This window comes from Rana temporaria, chromosome 7 (genome assembly GCF_905171775.1).
Source record: "Rana temporaria chromosome 7, aRanTem1.1, whole genome shotgun sequence".
Classification (NCBI taxonomy): domain Eukaryota; kingdom Metazoa; phylum Chordata; class Amphibia; order Anura; family Ranidae; genus Rana; species Rana temporaria.
The window spans coordinates 81,852,750-81,869,117 of NC_053495.1; the positions used below are offsets into that span (position 1 = coordinate 81,852,750).

A 16,368-nucleotide genomic window follows, 5' to 3' on the forward strand; every position below is an offset into this window, starting at 1 on the left:
CCATTTGAATTACGCGGCCTTATGCCGCAACACATACGTTACGCTGCAGTAAATAAGGGCGCAAGTTCTTTCTGAATACAGAACTTGCACCCAAAGTTACAGCAGCGTAACGTATCGGGGATACGTTACGCCAGCAGAAAGATCCGCTGATCTTTCTGAATCTGGCCCAAAGTTTTATTCATGTCGAAAAATGATTGTGTGTACGCGGCATAAAGGTCCTTGAACAAGTGATGAGAGAAAGTTTGTTGTTCCATCCCAGCAGAACTGCAAGACCCAGTTGAACGCACCAGTGAATATGTACTAAATTAAGTGGTTAAATAATTTCTTATTACTTTGACACCCGCGTATAACAGATAAAACACCCGGCTGTTGCTGCACAAATCGTTATACTTTTACCACAATTTGAAAGCTTGGCACATTCTCATCTATTACTAATTTTACGGTATTGCCGGTGTATTGTCACATTCCGCTCCCCATCACAGATTGCTCCGGAAGTGACGTTCCGTCGCCGCCATCTTGCTACACCCCCACACCATTGCACAGTAATGATAGAGTGAGAAGGGAGCAAGTGGACATCTTGTTACACCCATTGGAGTTTTAGATTTCACAGTTATTTTCAACACAAAATGGAGCTTATATGCTTAAATACAGTATTTGGAAATCCGACGGACTGTTTAGATACAAGGTTGCTAATGTGACAGAACACCTCTGATTTTCACATTTAACATGTAAACAGTCAGTCGCATTTCCAAATACTGTATTTAAGCATATAAGCTCCATTTTGTGTTGAACATAACTGTGAAATCTAAAACTCTGGTGAGTGTAATAAGATGTCCGCTTGTCCCTTCACACGCTATCCTTACTGTCCAGGAGTGTGGGGTGTAGCAAGATGGCGGCGACGGAACGTCACTTCCGGAGCAATCTGTGATGGGGAGCCGAATATAACAAGACACCTGCATAGACAGCGTCCTCGTTACTCGGACAACGTACGCATCTTTGGCGTTTCACCGCAAAGGAAGGAATGCAAAGAGAAATGAATGAACAGCGTGGTGACGTTTTCTCACGCCCATACTAGGCGACATTTGGGCGCATGCGGGTTGGGAAGTGGTCTTGTTATTATTTATGTGGGGTTCAAAATGGCGGCAATAGTCGGCCTGGTTGAGGTACAGAAGTTTATCACCATGTACAGCACGAAATCGTTTGGCCGTCAGGAGCAGTAAACAGCCCCCTGGTGGAGACAGTAGGCGGGATTAAAAGGACCGGTGATACACGTGCAGAATCAATTCATTGGGCATCTGTACAAAGCTTTGGTGTGCTGTGGGTAATGGCGGAGCCGCGCCGGGTGCCATTTGTCAACCTTTCACCTATGAAGCCGCATGAGAGTGCGACGGAGACTCAGATAGTGGAACAACAACAGCAGCAGAATTCTCCGCTCTCTTCTACAACTCATCGCTCACAACCAGCTAGGCCTCAATTGACAGGCACACAGCAGCCGTCAAGGCCTCTGCATCAGACTCCTCAACGACCGCAACGTGAAGCAGCCGTTTCTTCCTCCATGATAGGGGGAGTTGGCTTCATGAGCAGAGCAGAAGAAGAAAAGGCGAGTGCGGAGGAGACGGTTAGGCTGGAGCTGGCCCTGTCAGACCCGACCGATGAGAGTTGTTCAGAGTTCAGTTACAGGGATTTGCTGCAAAGTGAGCAGAGACGGATTGGAGTTGAGAATCCAGGACAGGTAAGAACACAGCTTTTCTGTCATCCTAATGTGTTGAATTGAAATTGCTTTGGGACTGAAGTCATCTAATGTAGAGGTTGAAATGTCATGGCTCCTAACTCACGATTTCTTATGTTTGACAACTTGGGAGTTTCACAGGTTGTGCCCAAAATACCGGAAATTAGGTAAGATTTGAAACAAAGTGTAAGTAATGCCCATTGGCTTATTTTTTTTGCCATGTGTGTCCCATAGGGGAATTTCCCCTATACTTCCTGTCCCGTAAGCAAAACCGCAAGTGAGGAAATGCTTCCAAAATTAGGAAATCCTGGTCTCCATGGCAACAGTCAATTGTGGTCTGGATTTGTTCTCCCCGTACACGGCCTGCTGGAGCGAGATACATCTGTGAGAAACTGCATCCTCTGATGAGGGCTTCCCTTGCTTGCTCTCACCGCCCACATCTGACAATCTCCTTCCCAGTTTGACAGCAGGGGTGTGTGTTCCTAACCAGGCCGATCTCACACTTTGACAATTATTTAGCCATGCAACACTGTACCCATATGAAATGTTTTTTTTTTTTGTGTTCTATAATCATTAAGTAACATTTTTGACATTACAACAAAGGTGCACAAGAAGGGGGGGGGGGGGGAAGAGGAATACAAGGGGTACATCTGTCGGGGGGGCCAATGAAAACAATAGAAGAACAGAGACATAAACGACGTGTTGTGTTAACGAGGGAACCCATGGGCTAACCTCACTCCTGATCACAAAGTCAATAAGGTGGTGCATATAAGGCTTAACCACTTCAGGGCTGAGCCTGTTTTTCAGACTGTGTTTTTGCTAGAAAATGTACTTGGAACCCCAAATATTTCTTCTTCCTTCTTCCTCCCCCCCCCCCCCCAACCTTTTGTGTGTGATTTATGTCAGTATTACTTTGTATATCCCTGTATGTTGTGGTCGTTCAGGTGCTTATCTAATCGTTTTAAACGTATCGCTGCTCCCTGCTGAAGCAAATTCCACCTCCTTGCTGCTCTTACAGTAAAGAATCCAGCAGTTTAAGGTTAAACTGGTACCCAGAACTGGACAGCATACTCCAGGTGTGTTTTTATTTTTATTTTATTTTTTTTTTCAAATTTTTTGATTTTGTAAATATAAACATTGGTACAATTAACAAAATATTGATTACATTAGAATTTCAGGGTTTGACAAATTTGCTTGGAGTCTAGGAGCCAGCTAAAAAAGTTAGGAGCCAGAAAACTCCCCCCGTCCCGCCAAGCTTGCGTGCAGAAGCGAACGCATACGCCCGCCTATGATAGTGGTGTTCAATCCACACATGTGAGGTATCGCTGTGTTTGGTAGAGCGAGAGCAATAATTCTAGCCCTAGACCTCCTCTGTAACTCAAAACATGCAACCTGTAGAACTTTTTAAACGTCGCCTATGGAGATTTTAAAGGGTAAAAGTTTGTCGCAATTTTGAAGCGTGACATGTTTGGTATCAATTTACTCGGTGTAACATTATCTTTCACAATATAAAAAAAAATTGGGCTAACTTTACTGTTGTCTTAGTTTTTAATTAAAAAAAGTGTATTTTTTTCCCCCAAAAAAGTGCGCCTAAGCTTCCCCGGGCGCCAGGTCACAATTGCGACCGGGCGCCCGGATTTTGTCGAGCCCTGTGTTAGTATGAGGCCATCATTGGGCTTGGGGGGGGGGGGGGGGGCTCACTTAAAGGCTAGCTCAACAGCTGCTGAGGGCCTACACATCAGAAACAACCCTCCTGAACCCTTCAGAGACTTTGTTTCCTCGGGAGACCACAAGACTTTTCCATCCCCTTTGATTCCTGCGGTAACCTATGGTATCCCAGCTGATGTTGGGCTCATGCTGGTCCTTGTGGTCCCTCAGTCTGGTTTTTCAGAGATATTAAGTGAGTCTTCTCTGGATGGCTCTTGCTTTTCCTGGCCGGTTCTCATGCCGAGAGGCTTTTATCTCTCTCTGCTAGAGGCCAGGGGTGACAGATCCTCTAAGGGCAGTGTGTTGAAGTGCAGTGGATGAGGCCTCTGGAGGGTCATTGTCACTGGAACCCCCGTGATTGTGGCAGGAATTTGGTGCCACAATCCTGTGTCTCTGTGCGCCCCAACCTCCCCGCGGCTTTGCGGCCTTCTGCAGGCCTAAACTTCCTTCTGTGAAGGCCGCAAAGCCACGGCCTCAATTACCGGCGGGCCCGCCGCGATCACACGGCCGGGGAGGTAGGGGCGCATGGAGACACTGGATCCGGGCGCCAGGTCACAATTTCTTGTTGCAATTGCGACCGGGCGCCCGGATTTTGTCGAGCCCTGTATTAGATAATGGCATTAGTTGACTTTACATATCAAATCTTAGTATTTGTATTTACAATACTCCAGGTTTTAATCATGGTTCTCCAAACTATGACCCTCTGGTTGTTCAGGAACTACAGTCCCCATCATGCCTAGTCATGCCTATGAATGTCAGTTTTACAATGTTTATTGGGATATGATGTAGTTCACAGCAGCTGGAGGGCCGTAGTTTGGAGATTCCAGATCAGAGATGAACTTTCGATCTGTAAATGAGGTCAGTCTAACCGACTTCAAAGTAGTTCCTGCACTACTTTTTCCCCTCCCGTCTTTCAGGACAGCCCACAATTGAGAGATACTCCTCCTCTTCCTCTAGGAAACACTGCGCCAGCCCATAAATTTCTCACTCCCCCTGCCAGACCTCAGTATTGGTGTTTCCTCCGGTGGGGAGACACTGTGCATGGGAACCTAGGCCAATTCAGTCAGAGGACTGAGGCCATTTCTTTTACCTTAAAGGAAGCAGAGGCTTCCAGGTGAATCCTGGTGCGGTGCAGGCCCACCATTAGCCACCCCATCCACGCCGAGCGCGGCTTCTGGTTGCGGGGGACCCCTATCTCGTCCAGCGGGGCGCAGCGAGGGAGACATCAGGGCTCGCCCTGTACTACAGGCCGCAAAATTTTTTTTGAACCGAGCGGGCTGGACGGCGGGTGACGTCATTTCCGGCGTAGAGCGGATGTCTCCCCTTTGAACCGCGACTTCCGGTTCCGGGTCGCGGTGCTGATAGGAGGTCCGGACGGACGCTGGAGGGAGTCGGATCTCGCACAGGCGAAGAGAAGCTCTCAGCAAGCAGCCACCTGCGGTCATGTCGGCAGCATCTCCAGAGCCAGCCCTGACAACTGACGCTACCTCCAGCGAGCCTAAGGTAAGAGTACCCTGGGGAGGGGCGCTCTCTAGCTTAGGTTTGCCTCTCCATGTAGGGTTCAATGCATGGGGAGGCAAGCCCCCTGGGTGGCCAGGGGAGGGGGAGTCCTTAGTCCCAGGATTTATAGAGGGCTAGGTGCACTCCCAGGGTTGTAACCAAGTTTATAATTTTTGTTTAAAACTGTTGTTTTCTGCCCTTTCCTGTATTTCAGAAGGCCATTGAAAAAACGGGTGGTGGAAGGCATAGCTCAAAGAGGAAGTGTGCCTCCTGTAGGGATGTCCTTCCACAAACATGGACTAAGGTCCTGTGTAGGGATTGCATTCAATCCTTAGTCAGGGAAAATGAATTAGAACAGGAGTCAGGACTTGCAGCCTCTGTTAAGGAGCTGTCATCCACTTTCTCCTCATTCAAATCTCTGTTTGAGAGGTTACAGCCTTTGGCTGTCCCCACCCAGGTTACAACCCAGCCACAGGCTCAGGGTCCTGCTCCTGTCATACCCATTGCAACAGCTATGGCAGATGTTTCCGCAGGCCCTTCCCAAGAGGAACAGGTTCCTCCAGATAGTGCCACCTCTGATTCTCAAGAGGGGTCAGAGGGAGAGGACCAGGACGGGGAGTCCAGGAAACCCTCTAGGTACAAATTGTCACTGGATGAGGTAGAGGACCTCTTAGGGGCAGTTTACACAACCCTTGGTATCCAAACCGACAAGAAACCTCTTACCCTCCATGATCGAATGTACAGAGGTCTGGAGGAGCAAGAGAAAAAGGTCTTCCCAGTACATGATATACTGGTTGAGACCATTAAGAAGGAGTGGCAGGATCCTGAAAGGAAACCCTTTTTTCCCAAGGCGTCTTCCAGGACAGCCCTTGAGAGATGGAGCTCCTCCCTGGACAGGAAACACATCACCCCCAGCTCTTTAAAAGGCGGTCCCTCAGGCATCTGTTCAGTTTTATGTGTTTCCTCAGAACGGAGGAGACATGTCACTGAGGAACCGTCTTTTTCAGAGAGGGATGGATCCGGGAGAGTGTCCATCTCTAAAGGGCGGGGGAAGACAGCTGGGCTGGTTGTTCCCTCACCTGGTAATCCTCTCCGTTTTTTGGGCCACGGGTTCCCTCCGCATGTGCTTGGAGTTCCCCGTTCTTCCTTCCCTCCGGTGCCCGGCGAGGGAGTGGGCAGTGATGGCGTGCATGGGCGGCGGCGTCTAGCGGCGGGAGAATCTTCCTTACGGTGGACGCCGTGACCCGGAAGTCGCTGGGCGTAACCTCCAGGCCGGAATGCGCGTCATCACTGTGCGCCGGAAGCTCAGGTTCCGGTTTCTGGCGCGGGGTTTGAAGAAGGCCGAGTCGGCGTTTTCAAAAGGCAGCAAGCGTGGGCTGTACTCTGCCTATTCACCGAGCAGCATGGACGCTGCACACGCTCCAGGGGAGTCTGGCGCCGGCTCTTCACAGGTAGGCTGGCTGTGCCAGAACCTTATGCCTGTGTTTTTCACCTGTATAGGGGAGCTAGATAGGTTGTATTCCTATGTATAGCTCAGTGGGCACCTTAGAACAGGGGAGGAGGGGGCACGTGTTATGTACTTACTAAGGTCCCTCTCTCTCTCTCTCTCTCTCTCTCTCTCTTTTCATGTCAGAAAGAATCAAAGGATACTAAAACCCCTTCTAGAGACAAAAAGAAATGTGCCACATGTAATGCAAGGCTTGCTTCTGGCTATACCAAAAGTTTATGTGGTCCCTGTATTACTACTGTTGTGAATAGCGAAGAGGATTCCCCGCTCAACAAATTTCTGGGTTCTTTTAAGGATGAAATGCAAGCAACTTTTCAGTCTTTTAGAAAATTAATTGCTGACACACAGATTGCAGGTTCAGCTGCTAAACAGCAGGAGGTGCCCACCTCTCCAGTTCTGGTAGCATCAGGAACAGGTGATCCTGTAGAGAATGAGGAGATTTCCCTTGAGAATTCTGAGGCAGATTCTTCCCAGGGAGATTCTGGGCAAGAAAATGTTCAGGATGACTCCCACACCCCTACTAGATTCAAACTCTCCCAGGAGGAGGTAGATTAACTAATTGGGGCTATTCATGAGACATTGGAGTTGAAGGAGGAAAAAGCTTCGCTTTCACGTCATGATAAAATGTATCAGGGGTTAAGCAGGAAAAAACAGAAGGTTTTTCCAGTGCACAAAATAGTTTCAGACTTGGTCCTGAAAGAATGGGAGGAACCTGACAAAAGGCCCTTCTTTTCAGGTGGTTTAAAAAGGAGATTCCCTTTTGATGAGGACCCTGCTGCGGTCTGGAATCAATCTCCAAAACTTGATGCCCCACTAGCAAAGGTTTCTAAACACTCAGATCTCGTGTTCGAGGACATGGGACATTTAGCGGATCCCATGGATAAAAGAGGGGATGTTATCCTCAAGAGATCCTGGGACACGGCCATGGCTAACCTTAAGCCAGCATTAGCAACCACGTGTGTAGCACGTAATTTGGAGTTTTGGCTCAAACAATTGCAGGAACACCTGACAGCAGGTACGTCTAGAGAAGAGCTGTTAAAATCCTTTCCCATGCTGTTTAAAGCTGTGGGCTTTATTGCCGATGCCTCGGCAGAATCAGTAAAGCTTTCAGCCAGGGCAGCTTCTCTATCAGTGGCTGCGAGGAGAACTCTTTGGCTCAAAACCTGGTCGGGAGACACTGCCTCTAAATTACGCCTTTGCAGCGTTCCTTTTTCAGGAAATTTTTTGTTTGGCACTCCGCTAGATGAAGCGTTAGAACGCACTGCGGATAAAAAGAAGACTTTTCCTGACAAGAAAAAGTCAGGTTTCAAGAAGTTTTTTCGTCCCTTTAAAGGACAAAAGAAAAATCAGGAAAAAGGGAATTCAAATAGACCCTGGGCGACGCAAGGGGGGAAAAAGAAAACCAATGTGCTCTTTAACCCTCCTGACAAAAATCCCAAAACCCAGTGATATCAGGATCCAAGTGGGAGGAAGATTGGGGGACTTCCTTCCACAATGGAAAAAACTGACCTCCAACAATTTTGTCAGAGGAGTCATAGAAAGGGGTTATGCTCTGGAATTCGATCAAACACCACCAAAAAGGTTCTTGATTACACAACTGGCAAAAAATCAGACAAAAGCCCAGGCATTACAACATCTCATTGGAGAGCTTGTAGATCAGAAGGTCATAATACCAGTTCCCAAACAAGAGGAGGGTCAGGGTTTTTACTCGCACGTCTTTTTAGTGCGGAAGCCGTCAGGCAAGTACCGCCTGATCTTCAACCTGAAACCTTTGAACACGGCCATTCGATACAAAAAGTTCCGGATGGAATCGATCTATTCTGTGAAAAATCTGCTTCAGAAAGATTGTTTCATGGCAAAAATAGATTTGAAGGATGCCTACCTTCATATTCCTATCAGGAAAAGCTCCCAAAAGTTCCTCCGCATAGCCATTCAAGTGAGAGAAAAAATGTATCATTTTCAGAGTCAAGCTCTTCCCTTTGGCCTCTCCTCGTCCCCGAGGATTTTTACAAAGATTCTTGCGGAGACACTGGCCCCCCTAAGACTCCAGGGCATAACAGTCGTCCCATATTTAGACGACTTACTGTTCTTAGCACCGACGAGGCAAAAACTGCTGGCAGACCTAGTGGTCGCCCAGCAGTGGTTGACTCAGTTAGGTTGGATCATCAACCAGGAGAAATCAAACCTCATTCCCTCTCAGGAGATCCTGTTTTTGGGCTATATAATAAATTCAACAGAACAGAAGACCTTTCTTCCTCAAGAAAAAATCGATCACATAACTCAACGAGTAGCGCAAATACAGACAAATCTCCCTGTAACCATAAGGGAGATAATGTCGGTTCTAGGCCTCATGACAGCCTCCATACCAGCAGTGAAATGGGCCAGGTTTCACCAAAGACCGCTCCAGTCATTCCTTTTACAGAATCTTTTAGGAAAGGACTTGGAGGACAAAGTGTTTCTTGCAGAAAAAACAAAACAAGCACTTTGGTGGTGGAGAAACCAAAACAACCTGAAAGGAGGTCTGTTGTGGAACCCCTCGGTTGTGCTCATACTGACGACGGACGCCAGCAATCAAGGCTGGGGAGCCCATCTAGGGGATCAATGGGCACAAGGCCTTTGGAGTCACCTAGAAAAGAAGCGCTCATCAAATTACAGAGAGTTAAAAGCTGTAGCAAAAGGCATGGCAGCATTTCAAGACCAACTAAAACATCAGCATGTGCAAATCAGGTCGGACAACGTCACGTCTGTGGCGTATCTGAACAAGCAGGGGGGAACCAGGAACCCCAGCCTGATGAATATAGCCAAGGAAATGTTTGTTTGGGCAGAAGGGAATCTGGAGTCCCTATCGGCCGTCCATCTCAAAGGTACGCAGAACGGTCTAGCAGATTTTTTGAGCAGACAGTCGATCTCTCAAGAGGAGTGGTCTCTAGATCCGACAGTGTTTGCAGACATAGTTACCAAGTGGGGTCTTCCGGAAATCGACCTTTTCGCAAACAGGAAAAATGCCAAACTACCAAATTTCTTCTCTCTGAATCCAAGAGATCAGCCACTAGCAGTCGATGCCTTACAGAACAGTTGGACATTCAACCTGACCTATGCTTTCCCTCCACTTCATCTTTTGCCGAGAGTCCTCTCCAAATTCAAGATGGAAAAGACTTCCCTCATTTTAATAGCCCCCTTTTGGCCGAAAAGGGCCTGGTTTTCACTTCTACTATCCTTAGTAGATCGGCCACCCTGGATGTTGCCGTGCAGTCCGGATCTGCTGTCTCAAGGTCCGGTCCAGCACCCCAACCCAACCTTTTTGAATCTGGCGGCTTGGTATCTGAAATAGACATCCTGAAGTCTAAGGGTCTATCAGACAGGGTGATCAAAACTCTGTTACAGAGTCGCAAGCCAAATACCAGAGCAATTTATCAGAAACACTGGAAAAAATTTAATCTCCTGGCTGAAAGAGAATAGGAAGAGAGAATACGATTCTCCAACAATTTTAGAATTCTTACAAGAAGGCATCGACAAGAAATTGGCTTTAAGCACTATTAAAGTTCAAATTGCGGCCTTATCAGTTTACGTTCAACGCTCACTGCAGCAAGATCCACTCATTAACAGATTTTGTAAGGCGGTTGCTAAACAACGACCGGCCCCATGCCGAAAAGTACCGACATGGGATCTTTCCATTATGTTGAAAGCAGTTATTAGAGAGCCTTTTGAGCCGATATCAGAGGCTTCTCTAAGGTTAATTACTTTAAAGACAGTCTTCTTAATTGCAATGACTACAGCTCGCAGGGTCAGCGAACTCCAGGCTCTATCAATCAGAGAACCTTACATGCAGGTATTGGAGGATCGGGTCATTCTGAGAACGGACCAATCTTTTGTTCCAAAGGTCGCTTCTTCTTTTCACAAGAGTCAGGACATTATTTTACCCTCTTTTTGCAATAAACCTGCAAACAGCAAAGAAGAACAGCTGCATCGGCTGGACGTCCGAAGATGCCTTCTTGCCTATCTAGATGCAACTAAGGAGTTTAGAACATCAGAGGCCCTGTTTGTTCTTTTTTCCGGAAATCGAAAAGGAAAACAAGCTTCAAAAGGGACAATATCCAGGTGGATCAAAATGGCCATCTTGGAAGGGTACAAAACTCTGCACCTGGACCCTCCGCAAGGCTTGAAGGCACATTCTACAAGGGCGTTAGCCACGTCCTGGGCAGAAAAAGCCGGCGCTACCCCTGAGCAGATATGTAAGGCCGCCACGTGGTCAAGCATGTCAACATTCATTCGACACTATCGTTTGGATGTCTTGAGTAATCAAGATCAGGCCTTTGGGAGAAAAGTCCTCCAAGCAGTAGTCCCTCCCTAAACTGGTGAGTGCTTGCTCATCCTCTCAAGGGCTGTCCTGGAAGACGCCTTGGGAAAAACAGAGTTAGTCTTACCGGAAACTCTGTTTCCAGGAGTCTTCCAGGACAGCACGTTCCCACCCTATGCTTTGAGGTAGGTATATATATATATATATATATATATATATATATATATATATATATATATATATATATATATATATATATATATATATATATATATATATATATATATATATATATATATATATATATATATATATATATATATATATATATATATATATATATATATATATACATGAATAATGTAAATGGTATATATGTTATTAACTGTATTTCAGCTCCGTCCTTCGGTTCTTGGATTAAAACTGAACAGATGCCTGAGGGACCGCCTTTTAAAGAGCTGGGGGTGATGTGTTTCCTGTCCAGGGAGGAGCTCCATCTCTCAAGGGCTGTCCTGGAAGACTCCTGGAAACAGAGTTTCCGGTAAGACTAACTCTGTTTTTTCCAGATCCCTAAAGAGGAGATTCCCTTTCTCAGAGGATCCTTCGTCTGTTTGGAACAAGAGTCCCAAATTAGACGCCGCCTTCTCCCAAGTGTCCAGGAACACGGATTTAGCGTTTGAGGACATGGGGGTTTTGTCCGATGTTATGGACAAAAGAATGGATTCCCTATTAAAGAAATGTTGGGATTCTACTATAGGGAACCTTAAACCAGAACTTGCCGTCACGGTAATGGCTCGCAATCTGGAGCATTGGCTCTCTAAGATTCAGGAGCACATTGAAGCTGGTACGGATAAGGAAACTATTTTAGCCTCCTTCCCTACTATCCTGCAAGGGGTCGCTTATATAGCGGATGCCTCAGCCCGCATGTCTGCCAGATCGGCTGCTCTGGCTAACTCGGCCAGAAGGGCCCTCTGGCTCAAAACTTGGACTGGCGACAGCGCCTCTAAATCCAAGTTATGCGGTATTCCCTTCACAAGTGACCTGCTTTTTGGCCCAGGCCTTGAAGCAGTACTAGACCGCACGGCGGACAAAAAGAAGGCCTTTCCTCCTAAAAGAAAAGTCACAGTACAGGCAGGAAGGGGGTTTCGTCCGCAAAAACAAAAAGGGGCCAAACCGGCAGGCTAAAGGAAGGTTTGGACCCCCAGGGGCAGAGGCAGAGGTGGAGCGATTTTTCACCCTCCTGTCCAGCCCCCTAAGAACCCATGACTCGCTAGTCAGGGTGGGAGGAAGACTGGGGACCTTTCTCCCACAATGGGAATCAATTTCCCCAAACCAGTTTGTCCTGGCGGTCATAAGAGGGGGATACCGACTGGAATTTTCATCACCTCCCCCCCAGAGATACCTAGTCACCCATCTACCCAGGGACAAGGAGAAATCCGAAGCCTTGTTGGGAGCTCTAAGGGAGCTAGAGGATCAGAGTGTCATCCTCAGAGTTCCAAGGGCAGAGGAAGGAAGGGGATTTTATTCACACATCTTTGTGGTAAAGAAGCCCTCGGGGAAATACAGGTTAATCCTAAACCTGAAACCTCTGAACAGATCCATTTCATACAGGAAATTCCGCATGGAATCGATTTATACAGTCAGAGCCCTCCTTCCCCTCAATTGTTTCATGGTATCTCTGGACCTCAGAGACGCATACTGACACGTTCCGATCGCAGAGAATTCTCAGAAATATCTGCGATTGGCCGTGGACCTAGAGGGAACGATTGTACACCTCCAGTTCCAGGCTCTGCCATTCGGGCTATCCTCATCGCCCCGGATTTTTACCAAGATCCTGGCAGAACCCATAGCGTTTCTGCGACTTCAGGGAATATCCATCATAGCCTATCTGGACGACCTGCTCCTTTTCGCAGCCTCACCAGAGCAGCTATCCAGGGACCTGGAAGTGACCAAGAAGGTTCTGACGGACCTAGGGTGGTTACTGAACTTAGAAAAGTCCAGTTTAAATCCATCCCAACGGATCACTTACCTGGGGTACCTGCTGGATTCTACTCTCTCAAGAGTATTCCTCCCGGTAGAAAAAGTCAAAAAGTTGGACAGAGCAGTGGCTTCCCTCCAAAACAATCAACAGGTGTCACTAAGGTCCCTGATGTCAACGCTAGGTCTGTTGACATCTGCCCTCCCAGCCGTGCAGTGGGCAGGTATTCACTTTCGCCCGCTGCAGGCCTTCCTACTAAGGGTCTGGGATCACAGCCTAGAAGCCCTAGACTCCTTGATTCAAGTACCACTTCAGGTAAAAAGATCCCTCTGGTGGTGGAGAAAGGCCACCAACGTAACCCAAGGACGTCTGTGGATTATCCCGGTGTCTCGGGTGGTAACCACAGACGCAAGGGCTGGGGAGCGCACCTGGGATCCCTTCCAGCGCAGGGTACCTGGGGTCTCCAGGATCTGAAAAGATCTTCCAATTGGAAGGAGCTGAGGGCAGTGGGCCTAGCCCTCAGGTTCTTTCAGGAAGAACTCCAGGGGCACCACATTCAAGTGAGATCGGACAATTCATCGGCCGTAGCCTACTTAAACAAACAGGGCGGCACGAGAAGCGAAAGTTTGTCGGTCCTGACAGCAGAGATTCTGGGCTGGGCCGAGATCCACACCCTCTCCCTTTCGGCGGTCTTTCTGAGGGGAGAAAGAAACGTGACAGCGGACTTCCTCAGTCGAAGGCAGCTGAGGGAGGGCGAGTGGACCCTCAACCAGGAGGTCTTTCATCTCCTGAACAAGAGATGGGGAACTCTGGAGGTGGACCTCTTCGCCTCAAGAGAAAATGCGAAGACCCCCTGTTTCTTCTCCCTGAACAAAGGAGAAGGAGCAAGGGGAGTGGATGCCCTGTCCCAAAGCTGGAAGTTCGGAAGATGCTATGCATTCCCACCTCCGGTACTTCTTCCAGCAGTACTGAGAAAATTCCAATCAGAGCACACCTCTCTAGTCCTGGTAGCTCCTTACTGGCCCAAGAGGGCATGGTTCTCAGTCCTCAAACAGTTAGCGGCAGAACCACCCTTTTTTCTACCTCAGCGGGAGGATCTTCTATCACAGGGCCCAGTCCTATGCCCACAAGTTCACAGGTGGAGGCTAGCAGCGTGGCTACTGAGGAAGCCATACTAAGATCCAAGGGATTTTCCGAAGGTTTAATTTCCACCCTCCTTAATAGTAGAAAAAAGGAGACCCGCAAAATTTACAAGAAGGTTTGGCTTCGTTTCAACGAGTGGGGTGTAAATTGCCCCTGTTCTGTACAGAGCCCCACGGCTGTCTTAGAATTTCTTCAGTGTGGGGCAGATAAGGGTCTTTCAGTTAGCACCCTTAAAGGGCAGGTTTCGGCACTTACGGTGTATTTAGAAAAACCTCTGGCCACCAGTCCCTGGGTAGTCAGGTTCTTTAAAGCACTATCCAGACAGAGACCAGCGCGAGGGCCACCCTTCCCCAGTTGGGACCTGTCTCTGGTGTTGCGTACCCTAACGGGTACTCCCTTTGAGCCCTTAGATAATTGTTCTCTAAGGGATTTAACCTTAAAAACAGCTTTTTTGGTTGCAGTGACCACTGCTAGGAGGGTCAGCGAGCTAGAAGCTCTATCGATCAGACCCCCTTTTTGTGTTATTTTCCCGGATCGGGTCGTTTTCAAGACCGATCCAGCCTTTCTTCCTAAAGTGACTTCAAAGTTTCACAGGAGTCAAGATATAGTTTTACCCTCTTTTTGTTCCAACCCTTCGGGGAAAAGGGAACGTCGTTTCAGTACGTTAGATGTTAGGAGAAGTATCCTACATTACTTAGAGGTGACTAAACCGTTTAGAAGGTCAGACTCACTATTTGTTTTATTTTCTGGAACTAGGAAGGGATGCAAAGCATCCAGGCGCACTATTGCCAGGTGGCTAAGACTAAGCATTGGGCAAGCATACACTTTGGCTGGTAGGGAAATCCCTACAGGAATAAAAGCACACTCCACTAGAGCGCTGGCAACCTCTCAAGCAGAAAGAGCTGGAGCAACGCCGGAACAGATTTGCAAAGCAGCAACATGGTCCAGCTACACCACCTTTGTTAAACACTACAGGGTGGACCTGGTTTCGGCAGGTGAGCAAGCCTTTGGGCGAAAGGTTTTGCAAGCCATAGTCCCACCCTAGTTGGTAAGTTCTCGATTATCCTCTCAATTGTGGGCTGTCCTGAAAGACGGGAGGGGAAAAATAGAGTTACGTACCGGTAACGTCTTTTCCAGTAGTCTTTCAGGACAGCCCTGGGTACCCACCCGAATAGAGGAAGTCTGATTTCAAGACCAGGACATGATGTTGATATGAAATTATATGTTATTAACATGTTCTTGTGTCTCCCCAGCTGACCGGAGGTGCTCGTATAAAAACTGAGGTCTGGCGGGGGGAGTGAGAAATTTATGGGCTGGCGCAGTGTTTCCTAGAGGAAGAGGAGGAGTATCTCTCAATTGTGGGCTGTCCTGAAAGACTACTGGAAAAGACGTTACCGGTACGTAACTCTATTTTTTTTTTTCTGAAGTCTGATTCCGTATTAACAGATCTGACTTTGGCATGCAACTTGTGCACGGCTTGTGCATGAAGGGGAACTCCACGCCAAGACACACAAAAAAAAAACAAACGGCATGGGTTCCCTCTTCATGAGCATACTAAGAATTTTAAGGGGAACCCCCACACCAAAAAAACTGTGTGGGGTCCCCCCAAAATCCATACCAGACACTTATCCGAGCACCAGCCTGGCCAGTCAGGAAAGGGGGTGGGAACGAGCGAGTACCAGGCCGCATGCCCTGAACATGAGGGGGGGGGGTGCTTTGGGGCTCTGCCCACGCACCTTGCCCCCATGTTAATGAGGACAAGGGCCACTTCCCGACAACCCTGGCCGTTGGTTGTCAGGGTCTGCGGGCGGGGGGCTTATCAGAATCTGGGAGCCCTTTTAATAAGGGGGTCCCCAGATCCCGGCCCCCCACCCTATGTAAAGGAGTATGGGGTACATCATACCCCTACCCATTCACCTGGGGGAAAAGAGTGTCAAGAAAAAAAAACAATAGACAGGTGTTTAAAGTCATTTATTAGGCAGCTTCGGGGGTCTTCTTTCGACTCTCCGGCCTCTTCTACCGCTTCCAGTTCTTCTCTCGCACTCCGGTGCTTTCTGCCTTCTGCCAGGCTCATCCGCTATCTTCTTCCAGCTCTTTTACTAGCGTTGGCCCGGTCTTCTCCGTCTTCTTCAATCTTCTCTTCTTCGGATGTTGACCCAACGCTCTTTCCCACTGTAATGCTGTGTGCGCAAAGATTTATATAGACATGGGGCGTGGTCACCGGGTCTGGTAAATACCAGATATTATTATTAGAAATAATAAACTTTTTGGTCAAAGGAATTTTCTGACTGTGTGTGGTTTTTGTTCAGGAATTGCATTCGTTTTAAAACTGAATGTTTAAAAGCCAGTGAAAATTTAAAACCTTCTTTCATTCAGCATTTTCGTATATATATTCTCGTCTGAAAATCGATCCATCTGGCCAGCATAAGGCTCAGTACACACCTATGCGGTTTGCTTTGATCTGTTTTTTGCATTGTGTTTTTTGCTGTGCGTTTATGATTTTTGTG

At 47.8% G+C, this 16,368-nt stretch overlaps 1 protein-coding gene across 6 annotated transcripts in view; it reads left to right on the forward strand.

Annotated features, from left to right (window-relative positions):
* Nucleotides 1–911: 911 nt before the first annotated feature.
* The window catches only part of UBN2 (ubinuclein 2), a 1,075,602-nt gene continuing 1,060,145 nt past the window's right edge, over nt 912–16,368 (forward strand). For all 6 annotated transcript variants that reach the window (XM_040360987.1, XM_040360994.1, XM_040360990.1 and 3 more), the window contains exon 1: nt 912–1,732. In XM_040360987.1, coding sequence (XP_040216921.1) covers nt 1,325–1,732 — 408 coding nt within the window. In that variant the 5' untranslated portion in view covers nt 912–1,324. The remainder of the gene's footprint in view (nt 1,733–16,368) is intronic.